The 19459-nt window shown below is 41.0% G+C and overlaps 1 protein-coding gene across 1 annotated transcript; it reads left to right on the forward strand.

Moving 5' to 3' along the window:
* The first annotated feature begins 2082 nt into the window (after nt 1-2082).
* On the forward strand, nt 2083-16717 carry SERPINB2 (serpin family B member 2). Its single transcript, XM_017643345.3, has 8 exons — nt 2083-2232; nt 5800-5976; nt 8699-8818; nt 10421-10549; nt 11004-11121; nt 14474-14616; nt 15240-15404; nt 15742-16717. The coding sequence occupies exons 2-8, from the start codon at nt 5809-5811 to the stop codon at nt 16144-16146; spliced, it is 1248 nt and encodes a 415-aa protein (XP_017498834.2). The 5' UTR covers nt 2083-2232; nt 5800-5808; the 3' UTR covers nt 16147-16717.
* Nucleotides 16718-19459: the final 2742 nt, after the last annotated feature.

The following is a 19459-nucleotide window of genomic DNA, read 5'->3' on the forward strand; positions in this document are numbered from 1 at the left end:
ATATCTAAACATAATCAAGAAGAAGGATAGCAAACGGAGATTGCTTCTGCGTAGGCAATGTAGCATTGTACCAGCCATATAACGTTATTAGAGAATTAAAGCTCAGAGAGGTTGATAAATCTGTGTAAGATTTAACCACTAGTAAGTGGCAGAAAGAAGATTCAAACCAGACCTTTCTGGGTCTCTCTGAATCCACACCTTTGTTCACCATACTACAGAGCCTTTCTCGAGAATTTGATGATTTTACTCAATTCGTCAAAAAACGTTTTCTAAGTACCCACTTGATGCTCTCAGCACTGTTCTTGCTGCTAAAGAGGAACCAAGGACATAATCCAGCTACACAGAAGGCCAACTCAGATGGAACATCTGGAATACACTAGATTAGTTATCATGAGTAGTGCATTATTATATTGCAGGCTTAGCTGTAAGAGATGCCGTTCTATGTAGCAGGAGTTCACGGAGGGTTGTAGAAGTCACTCTGTTTCCTGGAAGCTCGGGGGGTGTGGGTTGTACCTCACAGATCTGGATCAGAGGGGAGAAGGAAGCATGGACTCCATGATGAGACGAATGACGTGGATGAAAGCAATGAAGTGGAAATGGCAAAGCCCAAAAGTGAGCAAAGCAAAGGGTGGCTAGGGTTGCAGGCACATTCACTATAGACTCGGCAGCCTGTCGATTTGCCCGGGTGTGGGTAAAGAACAGCTGAACCCACTGATCACATATGCATTGCCAGAGGGGATCCAGGGGGACTGAGGCTGAAAAGGGACAGAGACCTAGACCCCCAACCCAAGGCTGCTGCTCAGCACTCACAGAGGCACAGACCGGGCAGAGCACGGAGGGAATGTAAAGTTAGAAAAGGGTCACTGGCTGCCTAAAAGTTTCCCTTGGCTCCGTGCAGGAACTTAGGAGTTGAGAGATCACTGTTGGGATGGGAATTCCAGCTCTTCTTTATGCAACGTGAGATCATCCAGCAATTAAAAAATCAAATAATTTGGCTTTGGACTGACAGACACAGATTCTGAAGATCACATCTGTCCCACTGCACTTCTAATAAGACCAAGTGTTTTGGGGTTAAGTCACCTATTCCTTTTGACCAGAGATTCACATTAGCAAGAATAGATAAGGATGAATCTGGCCTTGTGGACCACAGCCAAGCTAAGAAGCTCACACAGGCTCGAACCTGTGACCTGGGTTCCACTGACTCTCCGGATGGTCAGTCCAGCTCTTTAAGCACAGACACGGAGCTTGCCACACCAGCTGAGAAGGCTCACGGTGCAGTCAGCTCTCTTCATCCCTGGTCCCTTGGCGAGGCCTTCCATGCTAAAGCAAAGAGAAGCCACCTTCACAATGCATTGCACTTTGCAGTATGTTCTAACAGTGTAAACAATATAAAAAAATTGCATAAATATCAATACAAAATTTTCAGATTCAAATTATATTTCATAATGCAGATCTTTTATCAGTTTTTGTACTGTAAATTCCTTTGATTGTATGTAAAAATCCTGTGATTTTCTTAATCAAGTTTTCCACATTATTATTTCCAATCAACCCTTTGGATTTACTCAGAATTTAAAAATTGAACTACACAGTGGATTTTCACTGTTTTTTTTTCTTCTCATAAATGATAAGCTCTGTTGTTCTAACAAGGGCACATGCAAAATACTTTGGCTGTGACTCAAGCCAGATTAGGGAGGGACCCAGAATTATTTAGGAAATCAGAGCTTGAGAAAATGTAAGAGGTTAAAATAAAGAATTTCTAAGGAAGTGTAAAGAAGGAAAACTAATGGCTTTCTTTTCCTTCCCATGCTCAATGGGTTGCTTGGGGCCCCCTAGACTCAAAAGAAAGGATTCCACTGTCTTTAAGTTTGTGAACTTAAAGGCCATCCTAGTGGATACAATTTGGTGCTATCTCTGAGCACAGGAATAGAGGGGACCCTTGAAAACAGGGCTGACAGGCTTTTGCTAATTTTAGCAGGCATGTGCAGATATTGCCAAATTCCAAAGTTTCTGGATGAGGTCATCCCCCACCAAATTTCTTATTGTTTTTCTTCTAAGTGATGTCTTTGTGAGTAAAATGTTGAATCACTCAAAGGATATAGATTAGAAGGAGAGAGGAAAAAAAAAGCTTTGTGGGAGGAGCAGAGCTTTATAAAACCAGTCACTGCCATGTCTGATCCCTAACAACTCTCAGAGGACTGTGTCCTGTCATACTGCACCTCAGAGAATCACAAGGTATGTCAGCGTCCTGCATGGCTGTCTGTATGAAAGGAGGTTTGATTTTGTTTTCTCTTCCTTCATGCTGGTGTTAGTAATATAATGAAAATTAAAATGTGGAATGTTTTTAGAAGATGGGTAAAATTTTAGTGGTGTTTTCTTACTTAGGGATTTGTTTAACTAAAAATATTTTAGTTCAAGTTTTGCATTCAATTTATATACTGAGACTTAATTTTGAATCTCAGAAGCAAGAAAATGCCTATGTAACATTAACCAAACCACACTGTACATTCATGTTGTGATGTCAATTTTATGGAACAGGTTAGACTATGCATATTGTTGAGTAAGTAGTGTTTTGGCAGTGAATTTGATGGAAATAGCTGGATCAATGAAAATGTTAATTTAAGTACTTGAAAGTAATCTGTAAATTGTATATCAATATAATAAAAATTAAAAGATGAACTCTATTTCATCTAAAACAATCAGAAATTTCAGAAATTGAGTAGCAACTTGAGTTAGTTTAGTTTAATACCAGAATATATTTATTGACTTTATTGAATATTTACTGGCCAATGATCAGTCAATATAGCAAATGAGAAAAATTAGCCAGAGTGGTTGTTGGACTGACTGAAGTAATAGTTCAATAAATAACTTAATTTTCCATGAAGAAATGATTGTCCATTATGTAAGTCATCATATAGCAGAAAGAGCTTTTAATTTTGGGGAGGGAAAATACAACTTCAGATGGGAAGTTTCCTTGAAGTTACTGCTTTCTCTTTGTTCTCATTGATTTTTGTAGTCAGTTTAAAAATATTTGCACTGTGTATTCACAAAAAAAAAACTGTTTTAAATGCCATAGAAAACTCAAATCTCACATCCGGTGCCAGTGAGAAGAGAGACTGTGGCCAGTGCCTGGCAGCACCTCCCGAGTCCTTTGTCCCCTGTGCCAACTTTCTGTGCCACATGTGCCAACTTGTGTTGCAAGAAGTGATACAGAAATCACGGAGCCTAGTCCCATGTATGGTTTCCTTCCATTTTTCCCAGTGATAATATTAAACTTTAATTAGAAGCATCGCATTTGAAAGCTAATGAAGGTCTATAACTTATTATAGTGTTACTAAATTCATGCCAGGTGTTACCTGTTCTGGGATATTATGCTCTGTGATGTCACTCTGTGACTTCAATTATACATTGTCCTAGGCAGATTCCCACCCAAATATAAGGCATGGAGCTATCTGAGAGTCAGGTAACACTGTATGTCTGCCTTACAGATTTCTAAAACTACAAACTTCTCGAATCTCATTTGAAAGATTTGTAGAAAAGCAGTGGAACTGGAATCAGAAAGCCAAGATTCAGTCTAGGCTTTGAAACTACTTGTGCAATATAGACATCATATATTATTTTATGTTAAATACAGTTAATGGCACCTTATTTTAAAAATAAATTAAGACTTTTTTTAGAAGAAGGAAATGCATCTGGGACAATTTAATACTTTCCTCTGGTACTTTTTTTTCTTTATAAAATCACCTGAAATCCTAATTTAGCTTAAAAGTCCTCTCTGACAATTTGTATTGACAGTTAAATTTTATTAGTGTGAAACTGACCACTATATACATTATTGTAAAGAATTAAGTATATGAGAAGCATACGCTTACTTTTATAGCTCTGATCTCTTTTATTTTCATGTGGGAGTAGAGAAACATTTTATTTATGCTATCAATTCTCGGTTTGTTTTCAAAACGTTGAGATAACTTACAAAAAAAATCTACAGAGTAAGACTAATTATAAAGACAATTTTAAATCAGTAGTCAGGAAAGGAAACAAATTTCTGAGCCATTCTAGTTAATCTACTATTGATGTTAAAGCAAGAGAAAAAAAACAGTGACTTTTAAAAATTTAATCAGCCTTCTAGGAGTATTACAGACTTGCTACCTTCCTCTTTTTATTTCCTCTTTCTAGCATTTCTCAAAAGAGCAACTTGCCTAAACTCTTAACATAATATGGAGTTAAGCATCAGCAGGTGAGATAGTGCAGGACTTTGGACAGAGTGGTTTTCTGAAGCAGACCTAGGCTAAAGTCACTGCACCATTCCATATGAGTTCTGTGACCCTATACAAGTTACTTAACCTCTCTGAGCATCAGGATATAACCTGCAACATAATGACTATAGTATCTACCTCATATAGAATCTGTGAAGATTAAGTGAGAAGAAGTGGTAAGAGTTTCAGGGACAAGTTTTACTGAACTTACTATTTTGTCTTGATAAAATACTGTTGGGTGGCATTTCAAAAGAGAAATGTTGATACAATTTGTAATCACTTTCTCAAAAAGAAATGTTCATGAGTTAAGTTCAAGACGTCCATGGATCAGAGAGGAAGTGATGGTAGCAGGACTGGCCTACACTGGGGTCACCTCCTGCCCGCCAGCTCTGAGACACCCCCCATCACAGGAAGGTTTCCAGTGAGATGATGAGCGTCAGTGTCATTTGAGATGTTTATATATTCTGGTAACTAAGGGTGTGTTTCAAGCACGGTGAAAGCATAATACACAGTCAGAAAGCTGATCACTGGCCATTACCACCAGATACCCACCCAGCTCGGGTGTGTCCAGGCATTCCGCTGCACTCAGCCTTAGCTCAGGGAAGCCATGTCCTTCATTTATCTTCAGGCAGCTGATGGGGCCGTGGGTTTCACATACCCGGGATGATCCCTGTAGTGCTGCCTGGGACTGATTCCCTGCTGGGGTGGCAGGATACGGGGCTCTTCCAGCACTGCCGTACTGCTCTCCTCAGCGGAAACAGCTGTTTTGTAGCCAGGCTGTGTGTATGTGTATTGGTACTGGAGGTAGAGGTTGGGTGAAGACAGCACCCCTGAGACAGTGAGTCTGAGCCACTTCTCAAAGCAGGGAATTTGAAAGAAGATTGACCGTCTCAACTGGGGTCAGCAAGAATATGCATGCCTGTGGCATCCATTTGAATACGTGTATGTTTACCTGTGTGTGTCGTGTGCATTTGCACGTGCAGCATAGAGTTGAAGGCACGACTCTGGAGGCCACCCACCTGGCTTCAATTCTTAGTCCTGTCCCAGACAGTCAGGTGACACTGGTCCCTTTTCTGATCCTATCTCTCAGTGGTTTCTTCTATTGTAGAACAGGAATAGCAATGCCTTCCTCAAAAGGTTTCAGTACCTGGTCAGTACAGGTAAAATGCTTAGAGCAGCATCTCTTATACAGTAAGAATTCAATAAGTGTTATTTATTGCTGTTGTTTTTGTGGAGTGTCTACCTGTATATAACTGTTCACTGTATCTCAGGATCGGCTACCCTATCTGCGGGGTCCAGTGCAAAAGGAACATGCAGAGCCCCTTGTTTAAAATTAGGAAGAATTTCAGGAGGATGACGGCAGAGCATTACGCTAAGTGTGGGCTGCACAGGTCGCGTGGCCACGATGCTGTCCCTGGCCTACGCCATGCCGATCCATGAAGGAGACACAGAGGGAGCCCTGCTTGGCAGCAGGATGTCTGCTCACCCATGTCACCGAAAAGGCTGAGTCATTTTTCAGAGCTGTTTTTTCTTTGTTTTTTTCTAGACTGAAACAATGGAAGAACTTTATGTGGCCAACACTATCTTTGCCCTCAATTTCTTCAGGCATCTGGCAAACATAAGCACCACGCAGAATCTCTTCTTTTCTCCGTGGAGCATCTCATCCACTATGGCCATGGTCTACCTGGGGGCCAGGGGCAACACTGCAGCCCAGATGGCCGAGGTAAGCTTCTGGGGATGCTCCAAATCCAGACCGAATGGTTCCCGAAATGTAGAATTGCTCTGATTTTTATGCTTGAGACACCTTGGCTGTAACAAGGTCAGCAATCATCACAGGCCGTGGCAACAGGAGTTCTATAAATCAAATCTATAAAACAGCCAAATCCTGGGAACCAGCAACTGTAGAGAGCAGAAGGGTTTCTTATCTTACAAAGCTGGACAGTGCCAGTATCTTGCATTTTAATGATACAATGTTTGAACCTTTCCAAGTATTTTGCATGCTTTATCTCTTTTGGTTTTAAGTCCAGTGTCACTTTACGGATAGCGAGACTGGTGGTATGAATGAAGCAGCTCTTCCAGGCGCTCCTAAGGTTTCCTCTGCCACAGTGGTGCAGTTTTCCCCATTCATGCAAAGGATTCCTCCTAATGGTTTGAAGATAGCTGGGGTCACACCCTCTCACTGATGCATGAGGGCAATGTGACTTCAGAGGGGCCTCAGCCGTGTTATCAACCCTGAGAGATCATGTCAGCAGAAAGGGGACTGGTATGATGGCCGGTCTTCAAAATCAAGGTGGACAAGGTGGGGGTGAGGGGGCAGCATTGTGAGGTGTTCTGTCAAGGTCGCTGGTTTCCTTCCTTGGTACAGTGACCAAGGAATGGGTACAAGCTCAGTCAGGGATTTTCACTGCATCTGGGCTCTGAAACAGTGAACTTCACCTGCGTGCTGTAATGTCCCAGGGAACGAATTCGGCACATTTAAAATCACACGATCTTGTTGTGTCCTAGGTTAGTGACCCAGGATGAGGTCATCATGTAATTAAAATTCTTTCACATTCACATATACACAAACATTAAAATCGAATGCTTTGAGTACAGGCTCTGGTTTCTCACAAACCTGTATTATGTTCCCAGTCACACCAAAATGCCCTTGGCTGCTCCCCGGTTTCCCACGAGAACTCTGTCTGACCATGTATATATACATCCTTCCCAGGTACACGGTGACCCATTTAAGATGGGCCTTGTGTGAAGTAGCTCAAAGGACAGTGTTGACCAATCGCACTGTTGGCAGGAGGAAATGGGGTGCATGTATCACGCCCTGTGTTTGTGGCAGTTTAAACATCAGGTCTTACAGCGAAACTCAATTGCTCAACTTTTGCAACACTTCTTCCCTTTTATTTTTTTCACCTTGAAAAAACAAAGACTGTGACCTGTGTTGAAAACTTTAGAAAACTTAATTTTTCAAATGTAAAGGGATAGGAAGCACTATATTTTGAGGGCAAATGCTAAACGAAGTACTCTAGGTTGTTAAAATTAAAAAATTGATTTTCATACCAAAGGAAAAGTAACTCATGGCTCACTCTGGGTGCAATGTAGTTTTTCTGTATCTGCAAAGTGCTTCAAGCCTGTGAAACTCTCCAAAGATTTTATATAGTCTTCGTAGAACTCTGCTGACTGTACAGATTTTAACATTCCAAGGCAAATTTGGTTGATTCTGAAAAATACAGAGAAGCCAATCTTTGGCTTGGAGGAGGAAGCACAGACATTGGGGACAGACCCACCCCAGTCTGAGCGGTGGCTTTGCCACTGTTCACTGGGTGTGCAAGTAAAGGCATCAAAAGTCTCCCAGCCTCAGTTTTCTCATCTGTAAAATGAGAGTGAAAAATGTGTAACCTGCAGGTTGTGAAGATCGGGGATAAGATGTAAACCTCCTCTTAGCAGTAGTTGTTAACAACAGCTAATGCTTACTAGTGCCTTAGCCGGGCACCTTTTTGAGAATGGTTTATGATTTTTACCCACATAATACAAAATCCTGTGAGGTGGAAGCTGTAACTACCATGCTCATTTTTACAAATAATGAAATCAGGAAAGAAGAAGACACAGTTGGGACCTGGTGTAGCTGGTAAAGGTGGTAGAAAGAGGAATGGATAGAAGGAATAAACACCCCCAGCACACGTCTCTGTGCGGTGGGGGATCTTCCCGGCTCTACTGTCCAGGATGGGGCCCAGACCCGCCAGGCTAAGCTGCTTCTCTGCGGTACGTGCGTGCCTCCCTAGTTCCTCCGTGGCCTCAACATGGCCCAGAGTCACCTCCCCCACCACAGAAGCAGGAATGACCCAGGAAGGCTTTGCAGTGAGTCAGGAAGGCTCAGTGTTGGCCGGGAGACTGCTGATCGAGGGCCAGTTTCCTTAGAAGGGAGGAAATCCTGAGGGACTATTCTTCCCTTTTGTGGTGCAGGGTAGGACTACTTTTCAGAGAGGATTAGGAAGGAGGTTAAACTACGCTTTGAAGAACAGAGAAAGATCCTGCAAACCTGGCACCTCCTCCCAGCCCAGAAATTCACCACCTGTCCGGACAACCCCCTCTTTCCTTAGCTAGATTTTTGCAGGCAATTTTTTCAAGGCAATTTATGAGTTGGATGATAATTTAGATAACTTAGTGAAGAGGTTATTAATCATCTCAGAGTGACAAATTGTTGTCAAAATGACCAGTGCATGGATTAGTATAAAATAACTCATGCTGCTGCCTGTGAGAGATATTTTGGTTGACCAGCATTTACATGTTACATTATGAATTACATATTATGTATACAGAGTATCTATGCTTCCTCCCCATACAGAAGGGTAGGGGACTAAACATGGACCATTAAGAAGTACCTGATAGCGTTGGCTTAAAAGTGAAATAATTCATCAGGAAAATGTTCCCCTTTTCTCTAATTCCAATTGTAGGTGCTTCAATTTAACAAAGTTGGAGTCCATGAAGTTGCCCCGGTGACCCCAGAGAACATTATTGGTTGTAAAATTATGCAGCAGATGCAGAAGGGCCCTTATCCGGAGGCCATTTTGCAGGTATCGGAATCATTTGTATTTCTTTTGTTTCTTATTTCTTGACTCTTTTTGTCTTAGAGTTATAGTGCTAAACAGGAAAAAAACTAGTCCAATCTCCACCAAGCTCAGAAACTAAGACCCAGAGGCCTTAGGGAAATCCCCTACCACCGCACTGGCAAGGGGGGGGTCTCCCCTATAGCCATACTGGTGAGGGGGGCTCCCCTATCATCACGCGGGTCATGGGGGGACTCCCCAACTGCCACACTGGCAAGGGAGGGTAGTACCAGCTAGAGTCCAGACCTCACGACTTCCAGGCCATGGCTGTTTCTGAATCCTACCCCCCCCCCCCCACTGCTGTGAGTCGGGGGTGTGTGACTTACCTTCACATCATGGTGGTGATTCCCGGAAAACACATTCGTGGGTGCAGATTTCCAGAGGGGAGAGGGTAAGGAGTGACAAATAGTTGAGGAATGGAGGAGGCCCGGCCCAGTGACTTCACAAGATGCCCCTGACCCTCAGATATCCCTCCCCTACCCCATCTATCTATCTATCTATCTATCTATCTATCTATCTATCTATCTATCTATCTATCTCTATCTATCTATCTATCTATCTATCTATCTATCTATCTATCTATCTATATCTATCTATCTGTTCATTCATTCATTCATTCATTTATTTATTATCTGTATCTATAAATCTCTTTTAATAACCTATTATTTATATCTATAAATCTCTGTCAGTCAACCATCTATTATCTGTATCTGTATTATCAGTCAATCTCTATGTATTTCTACCCAGCTCTCATCTAGCTCAGGTAGCACTGCCTCTTTCTTCCCGTTTCCTTGACACTCTCCAGCGATGGGGGAGGAGCCGGGCGCAGCTGGGCTGCTGTTGGCAACAGCGTCTGGGGCCACATGCGTGAGGTACCCGGTAGCACTGACCTCAAAGTGAGGTGATCTCAGTATGGGGAGAGGTCTCCCACAGCTTCAGCTTCCCACTGCCGGGGAGTTACAGGCTAGAGGCAGGGGAGAGGGTCCCTTCAGTGCGGAGATTCAGCCGCATCTCCTGTGACAGCTGGCAGTCCACCCGCAGGGCGCTGTCCTCTTCGCCCGGCTGCTGCGGGGGTGACTGAGCCCCAGGTCTGTCATTTGTTTACAGACTTCAGGTTGAGGAGTGTGATTCCCCTTCACTTTACCAGCTTTCCAAAACCCAGATTTTCCTTTGCACAAACTACCCTTTAATTATAAAAGAGACACTTGTAGAGGTTGTATAAACGTTTTGAAGGACAGTTCTCAGGGAACATTTTAATACAACAAAAATCCCTTAGAGTCCAAGAAGTTTAGGAAACTTTAAGAGGAGCCTCACTTTCTTCGGGATGTTGGCTACTTCGTGGTTAAAGCCAATCTATAGGCACAGCAAAATCTGAAACAAGTAAAACATTATCTTGTTTTTTTTTGATGACTCACATCCACATCAGAGGTATTTCCTCTGATGTGACAGAACAAAAATATAAATTAACATAGCATTGTATTGCTGTGCTGGAAAAAAAATACCATTGTTTAAGAAATGTCTTGTGTAGTGCCCTGTGTTACGTAAAGTAAGGCCTCCTCTCTGTTGAAGGCACAAGCCAGAGACACTATCCACTCGTCCTTCGGCTTCCTCAGCTCTGCCATCAACGCATCCACGGGACAGTATTTATTGGAAAGCGTCAATAAGCTGTTTGGAGAGAAGTCCGCACAATTCAAGGAAGTAAGTGAAACCTGGTTTTGAAATGGCAGGGCCCCAGTCCTGCAGTCAGACCACTTTCAAGGCTGTTCTCCGTGACTCATCAGAGCCGGAATTCCTCCCAGGCTTCCCGCTGCTGCCCATCCAGGCTGCCTATCCGTGGGCCCCTCTTCCTGCTGCAAGCGTGCCTCTTGCATAAGGTAGAGTAAGTCCGGAGGAACGCGGCTGATTTCCAGAGCCACAGTCTTCCCTGGACTGAGCGACTATAGTGCAGAGCTCAGGAGGGCAAAGAGTGTGGGGGAGGGGTGTGCGGAGCCCTTACACTCTGCACCGTTTTGTCTCAGCACCCCCGGCCCACCTCCACCCCTCCTCTACCTCAGGCCACCGAGTCTTGACAAGAAGCCTGTAATTTACCAGGACATGAAGGCTTGCCCAGCATATATTCTATGTAACCTTTGGCATTTTTCTTGCTTTAAAGGAATATGTGCAACTCTCTAAGAAATATTACTCCACAGAACCCCAGGCAATCAACTTCCTGGAACGTGCAGATGAAGCCAGAAAAAACATTAATCTGTGGGTCAAGACTCAAACCAAAGGTAAAACCGAAGAAATATTTGATGTGCTTCTTTCCACTTTGGAAACTTTGATTTATTTTTTGAAAAGGTGTTCTTGAACTTAGCCCTTACTCCCTGAAAATTCATCCAACCTTAGTTATTTTGGTTAATGTAACCTTATTCTTGTTTAACTGAGTAGTACCTTAGGTAAGAAAAAATAACTGAAAGTAATGCTAAGAGAAGACATGTTCAGTACTTAAATAATATAATTTTAGATGTTACCTTAGAAGAGAACATGAGAGGAGGTGGATATTTTCTAACAGAGGAAATACTAGGGTTGAAATAACTGTGACTCTGTCCACTGAAGACAAAAGCAAAGAAAAAAATCTTGACCCTCTACTGAATAATTGGAGTGAGACCCTTGACAATGGAAGAGGGAGAGATCATGAAATTATTTTAACTCTTTTTTCACTTTCACCACGTGGAGGCAGTCTGTTGTGCTTTTGGTCCCTGTTTCATCTCTCCTTGATTGTCTGAACCACTTTTACCACCATTTTACCAAGAATGTCCTTCATTCTTTAAGGTCCTGCTTCACTTTGTATTTTCTCAAACTTAAGTATATCATCCCTGCATTGTTATTGAATCCAGTCCTTCAGTCAACTGACAATTTATCTAGCACGTAATATGTGCTCGGTAGGCACTGGGAGATAACAATTGTCCACAAAGCAGTACCCAGACCCCGTCATCCTAGAACTTGCAGTCTAGGGGAGGCATTCTGTCAAATTGGCAATTGCTAGAAAGTGGTGATAAGTGCTTTTATGGGGAAGTACAGGGCACTGGCAGGGGCCACATAAAGAAGGTGCCTGACTCTAATGTCTTGACGCCAGGAGGCTTCCTGGGTTAAGGAATGTTCATGTTGTAAGTGGGAGGATGAGCTGCAGCTGATCAGGCAAAGGGCATGGTGCCAAGGAGAGTGTTCCAGACAGTGCACAGATGTGCAAAGGTGTGCAAGGCTGCAGAGGTGGGACAGCCTGGCTTCGGGAAATGGGTGGAGTTTGGTTGGACTGGAGTGCGGCGTGCCCACCTCCGGCTGGTCTCCAGAAGATCTCACTTTACCTTGACTTCTGAGTTCTCAATAATCCGACAGACTGTGCATGACAATTGTGGCTCCTGAGTGCTTGTAAGCACAGTTTGCTGGCAGCTACCTCCATACTTTTTACCATTTCTCAACCTTAGAGTTTAATGTAAGTGGCAGCCAGAGCCCTAGCCTTTCCTAGGCGTCTCCGAACCCCGTCCTGATCTCCTCTCTTCACGCCTCCTCTAGGGCTTTGTCTGCTTCATGACTCACGCCAACATTTGCCACCTACGGCCTTGAACTTCTATAAACTGTCTTAGTTTTACGTGCTTTGCCATCTCACCTAGATGATAATTAATTGATGGTAGGACCAATATGTCACACTTCTCCTGTGTCCCCACAAAATTAACAGAGTCTTTTGCTGATAATGAAAATCCTTCCTTCTTCCAAATTTCCAGGTAGAATGATAGGTCTTAAATAAATAATTGGTGAATAGCAATGTACAGAGGGATTTCTAGGAGAAAAAAAAAATAGAGATTATTCTGGAGGCAGAATTGTTTTGGTCTTTCCTGGATTGATGAGCTGTTAGGACTGGAATGGTTCTTGGAGATAATTTATCCAAACTTAACCACTTTAAGGCTGTGGAGTTCAAGCTGGAGGGGCGAACTAACTCATCCCAGATCCTGCTACCAGTTAGTGGTGAAGCTGGAGTTCGCGCTTCTTTGAGCCTTAGTCAAATTCAGAAATTCGTCATCTGGATGTTTAAAGAGTTTAATTTAGTGCAAAAAAATGACTTTCACTTAACTCCTAGGTTTAAACATTATTTCAAGCAATTGTTTGGTGTATTGACTTCTTAGCTACCATGATGGAAAAAGCACATGAACTGGCATTTTAAAAATATTTTTATTTTGCTGAAAACTGTTGACCCACTGTAGTTCTTCACTTCTATTATGGATTTCAAAATTACTGTTCTAAACTATTGACACATCATCGACACAAAGGAAGCAGGGAAAATGCAGATTAACAGAAGTGAAAGTAAAAACAGATTGCAAAATTCAAGAGACATGAAAGTTTCCCTTTTTGAGAACAGCATGAATTGCCTTTCTCTTTAAGTATTGTGTTGAATGGCTGTGCATCGATTAGATATTTGGGGTGATTGTTTTACCAAATTTTAGAATGATTTGAGAGAACTGTCTGTTTTGTTTATGATCAAATTCTAGTTTTGTCATACACATCACACAGTTAAAGAGAGCCTAAGTAGATTTCAGAAGTAACCAAGAATTCTAACTGCCCGTGGGATACGCTGAATGGATAGAATAAAGCTGGTTAGACTATAGTAACTGTAAACATACGGGCTTTATAAACACAATCCTTGTGATTAGAGTCTTCGGTCTGTCAGTAGGCTGGCAGGTGGTAGACTCTGGGGACAAAATCCTGATCAGTTTACCAGCTTTGTGACCTTGGGATGATTGCTAACCTCTCTCATCGCAGTGTCCTTTTTTGTAAAATGACACTAATAATACCCACATAATAGCATAGTTCTGAGAATTCACTAAATAATGTACTTAAGTGTTTAAATATTACAGAACAAATATTTATAAATTGACTATTTCTTTAACCAATTTTTAAAAAACTACCACACTGGGAGGTTATAATTTCCAAGAATCTTCTCTGGCTCACCCATTTACTCCTCTCCGTGCCTTCTCATAGTACTTTGCAAAGTACTGTGATAAATTCTATTCTAGAACTTACCATACATTGTTTCAAATCGATGTTGAACGTCTCCTCCAATAGTCTCAGCCTGTCCAGGGCAATTCTCCTTTCTCACTTCTTTCTTCGGTACTATACCTAGTGTTGGTCTAGCACAACTTTCAAAAAAAAAAATATATTTGAGAGAATCAGTCCCGTAGACTGTCCAGACTAGATCTAGAAGGAAAAAGTGCCATACTGGGGAAAGGCACTATCACCTTCCTTAAGAGACTATCTTTCTGAATTAAAAAACTTCATACAACTCCAAAACTTTGAGAAAACAATATAAAAGGAAGTTAAAATCTCCTTTCTAAGTGTCCCAGCAGTAATTCTAAATTTTGAATGTACTTTCTTCATTTTCTCTTGGATTTTGCAAACCTGGGACATTTGGTCTCTTTTAATAATGCTTTACATAAATTGAGAGAAAAGCTTGAACCTGAAGATCAACAGTTCTGCAGAGTTTGACAAATGTGGATGCTGAGGTTGATGGTGACTCAAAAGATTCAAGAAACCATAATAACTTTCCAGCTTTTGGTCATGAAACCTAAACCTATGTCATGCTTTCTGTAGGCAAAATTCCAAACTTGTTACCTGAAGGTTCTGTAGATGAGGAGACCAAGATGGTCCTGGTGAATGCTGTCTACTTCAAAGGAAAGTGGAAAACTCCATTTGAGAAGAAATTAAATGGGCTTTATCCTTTCCGTGTGAATTTGGTATGAAATAACAAGATGGATTTTCTTAACATATATTTTAGCATCTTAGCCAGACAGAGAGAAAAATTAGAGACCACTCATGCTCCTACATGACCTGCTAGTTATAAATTATGCACATTGGACAGTTCATTGACTCTTTCAAGCTCCTGAGTTATCACCATTAATTTTCTGAGTAGCCGTATGAGTAGCGGGGAAGAACATGGGCTTTATAAACACATAATCCTGGACTCAAATGTAAGTTTCTCTATTGCTAATTAGCTTTGATTTTTCTTCCATGAATTCCATTTTTTCACCTGTAAAACTTGTCTAATAATAATATCCAACTCAACAGGTTGTTGTAAGGGTTCAATGAGACTTCACAGAGTTCTTGGTCCATAATATGTCCCATAGTAAAACAAGTGTTCTAGTATTATTATTGTGCATCTTATTAATAATAAATATAATCTTGCAAAGCTAATAAGATCAGAGCCACTGTAAAGGTATACAAATAATTTATTTTGTTGATTTTTAAAAATGAATTTTTTCAATATTACTTAGAAGAACCCATTGTCTTTTCAGTCTAATTTTAAGTCTCTTGATGTCTTAGTTATCAACTTTCACATTTTGCTTTTTAATAATTTTAGACTCAGCGCAAACCTGTACAGATGATGTACTTGCATGAAAATTTGAACATTGGATACATAAAAGAGCTAAAGACTCAGATTCTAGAACTTCCATATGCTGGAGATGTCAGCATGTTCCTGCTGCTTCCAGATGACATTACTGATGCATCAACTGGCTTGGAGCTGGTAAGCCATTCCAGCTTTAATTGTTTTGAACTTCTGGGGCTAAAGTTGCCTTTCATGATGAATATGTCTATGCCTTAGGAAACTGTCGAAAATTCTCAAGAAATATGTGAATTGCTTCATATGGAATTGAATATGCATGTCTCAAACTTTCATTCAACATCTTAAACATATGTCACACATGCTTCTTTCTTGCAAAATTTTTATCCATCTACTAAATTTTTATTAGCACCCACAATATGACGTTAAAGTCATTGATTTTTAACATGAGACTTATAAGTTGTTTTCCTTCTTTTCTAAGCACTTTCTGTTTTCTTTTTTTACATTTTTGGATTTGTAGCTGGAAAGTGAACTAACCTACGACAAATTCAATACGTGGATCAGCAAACACACGATGGCTGAAGATGATGTGGAGGCATACATACCCCAGTTCAAGCTCGAAGAGCGTTATGAACTCAAATCCCTTCTGAGGAGCATGGGTATGGAGGATGCCTTCAGCAAGGGCCAGGCGAATTTCTTAGAAATGTCAGAAAGCAATGACCTGTTTCTGTCAAAAGTGTTCCATCAAGCCACTGTGGAGGTCAACGAGGAGGGAACTGAGGCAGCGGCTGGCACTGGGGCCGTTATGTCGGGGAGGACTGGCCACGGAGGGCCGCAGTTCGTGGCAGACCATCCTTTCCTCTTCTTAATCATGCACAAAATAACTAAGACCATCCTTTTCTTTGGCAGATTCGTCTCACCCTAAAATTGAAAATGTCGGTTCCTGCACAGGATCATGGTAGTAGGAGCTATAAGCTTCCGAATTGCTGTTAAGTGCCAAAGATTTAGGGACTTTTCTTACAGATTTCTGTTTTTCTGAACAACTTCTGCTACACACTAAATATAAATACAGACGTAACTAGACAACTGCCAATTGTGATATTACAATCCTATTAATCATTCAGTCTCCTAAAATATATGATGTCCCATTTAGTTGTTCCTTATTATTAGTTTATTTTACAGCATTAACTTTTACTATATACTATTTATTATTTTATATAATGTTTTTTAAAGATATTGTTTCCTGTTTAATGTAGTTGATATAATTACAGAAGCAGATGGTCAGTTATTTTTCTATCTAAGGAAATGCATTTACTTGTTCTTATAATGAAGGAGGAGTAGGTGTCCTTCTTTGCCCTTCTATAATAAATATCTAGAAGAAAGCATTGAATGACAAATAGATGTGATGTGCATTTCTAGCATTATGTTTTACACAGATGTGTCTCTAACTTATGTAAAATTGCAGTTACATAATAAATAATTGTGTTTTCACACCATTTGTTTGTTGCTATTCCACTAAGTCTTTAGATCATAAAACTTATTATATGTCTTGATTCCCAGGAATCAGGCATCAGGGTTCATATGTGGGAACCAAGACAAATAGAATAAAGGAGCCAAAAGAATAAGCTCCCCTCTGCAAGGAGCCCTAATATGGGGGGTAGGATGGGTTGTGTGAAGAACAGTTTAGGGCGGCCTTCTCACAGCAGCAAATGGTATAGCAATTCAACATAACACTTTGGGGCAGTGTCCTTGGGGGAAACGCATATTTAAACCTCAACATCAAGAACAAACACGTAGTCCCAGTGGTCCAGACATAGAATCTAGGTCACAGTCATTGAGTTGAGAGTGCACAGGAGTAGAGATGGAGTGTGTAAGAGCAGGACGGGGAGCACAAGGTGGCTTCAAGCAGCACTGAAAACTTCTGAGTGGATCAGAGGCAGAGCAGGACGTAATTTAAGCCCTGAGAACTCAGACGGATCTGAGGTTTGGGGAGGCTGAGCTGGCTGCAGAGTCTGGCTGCAAGAAGTGTAGTTGGATCCCCGGCATCACCCTCCTTATGCCGGGAGGTAGGGATGCATGACCCACCGGAGGAGGGTGGCTAAGGAGGCACCCTCAGGACTTTGACTATCTGCCTGTAAAATCCCATTTCTAGCACTTACAAGTCATCTAATCATGGGCCAAAAATGGTGCTTCTTTATGCTTGAGTGTAAACTAGAAAACATAATGAATGCTTTTCTCATAAGGTTGCTGTGATGGTTAAATGACTTCATTCATAAAAAGCAATTAAAGCAATGCCTAGCATATACAGTATTTAATAAATACTAGTGCTTATGGTTATTATGTTTTTCAGTAATAAAAGTGTCTTACGGTCTGCTGGTCAAACATAGAATCCCAGGAAATTATTCACTTAATTTTTTTAAGGTTTGAATTGTAGTTTATTTTGTCTAAATCAGACACTGTTAAAAATTAGGAGTTTTTGCTTTTTGTGCTCTCCTACTTTTAGACTCATTTTTCTACGTACTTCCCTCATTCATTCAGCAAGTTGATAAGTAGTAGCTTTCTGAAGTGTTGTGAGTCTTAAGATAGCCATATTTCCCTCCCATTACTGAGTTAAAGGTGTAGAATTCTAGGTTCAAAGCATTCTTCAGTACTTTAAGAGTATGATTTTGTTATCTTCTGGCACCAAAATTGTTGATGGGAAAGTTGATGTCAAGATAATTCTTGCTTCTTGTAGTTTTAATATTTTTCTTTTTGTTCTTCATGATGTTTTTGATATTTCATTGTTTTGCAAGTATTTTTTTAATTTGTTCTTGAATTATCTTATTCATCAGCAGATATTTTTTCCCATCTGGACCCCTGTATCTTGCTTCATTTCTGGGAAACTCTCAGCCATTGTACAGACCTAATGTTTGTGTGCCCCTGGATACATATGTGGAAACCCTAATTTCCAATGTGATGGTATTTGGAGGTGGGATCTTTGGGAGATAATTAGGGATAGATGAGGTCATGAGGGGAGAGTACTCATGACATAAAGAGTGCCCTTATAAGGAGATGAAAGAACTGGAGTTTCCTTTCTCCACTATGTGGGGACAGCCACCTGTGACCCAAAAAGAGGACCCTCTCCAGGAAGCCAACCATGCTGGCATCCTGATCTCGGCCTTCCAGCCTCCAGAACTGTGAAAAAATCAATGTTTGTTGTTTAAGCCACCTGCTGAAAGGTATTCTGTTATAACAGCCTGAAATGAATAAGAGAACTCATTGTCTCTTGTCTCCTCTTTTTACTCTCTTCTTCTGGATTCCTTAAAATAATGTTAAATAATAAATTTAAGAATATATTAAAAATATTATTTTGCTCCATTACAAAATATTTTTAATGGATAGTGAATTCATAGTCTAAACACCAAATATCATAAAAAAACTAGAACAAAAACTCTCTCTCGTACCTCTGTTCCCCATTCGTATAGTTCCTATCCCTCCATCTCCACTAGTAATATCTGCACATATTGTTACTACACATAGGACAGGCCATACATAACAACAAACAAAATTATGCTAATAATATGTGTTAGCTTAGGATACTTATTACCTTTTTCCTCTCTCCCTGCCCACAAATAGGCAACAAAATAACACACAACCATGATTTTATCGACATAGGTAGTATTTCTGTATGTAAGGATTTTAATCAAGTGGGAAAGGAATCGGGAGACCTCATCTATCCCTTAATCAAATGGGAAAGGAATCGGGAGACCTCATCTATCCCTAATTATCTCCCAAAGATCCCACCTCCAAATACCATCACATTGGAAATTAGGGTGTCCACATATGTATCCAGGGGCACACAAACATTAGGTCTGTACAATGGCTGAGAGTTTCCCAGAAATGAATTCCTTACCAGTGGGAAAGGAATCGGGAGAAGGTTTGGAGGTAAAAGTCAATGAAACTTAGTCTGTGACTTTGAAGAAAATGAGACAGTATCTTGGCTGTGTGCACAGAACTCTATTGATGCATTTAATGTAGCATAAATAACTGTAACTAGAGAGCAAATCTTCAAGTCTTCACGTGGTGCATTGATGCAGCCCTAGCGACTCTCTGGTGAATTACTGTCAGTTGGGGTAAGCAGTCCCCTGTCCAGAGGCTCTGTGGGATACTTTCAGCTAATATGAGCCTGGAGACATCCATAGATAATGGTGCCTTTCAGCACCTGTCAGGCAGGTGACACGAGTTTCCCACCACACATC

This window comes from Manis javanica, chromosome 9 (genome assembly GCF_040802235.1).
Source record: "Manis javanica isolate MJ-LG chromosome 9, MJ_LKY, whole genome shotgun sequence".
NCBI lineage: Eukaryota > Metazoa > Chordata > Mammalia > Pholidota > Manidae > Manis > Manis javanica.

Excerpts from the sequence above, each read along its gene's own strand:
- SERPINB2 (XM_017643345.3), top strand. The coding sequence starts at position 5,809 with ATGGAAGAACTTTATGTGGCCAACACTATCTTTGCCCTCAATTTCTTC. Across the intron at positions 8,819-10,420 it reads ATCCGGAGGCCATTTTGCAG|GCACAAGCCAGAGACACTAT; the intron begins GTATCGGAATCA and ends TCTCTGTTGAAG. Across the intron at positions 15,405-15,741 it reads CATCAACTGGCTTGGAGCTG|CTGGAAAGTGAACTAACCTA; the intron begins GTAAGCCATTCC and ends TTGGATTTGTAG.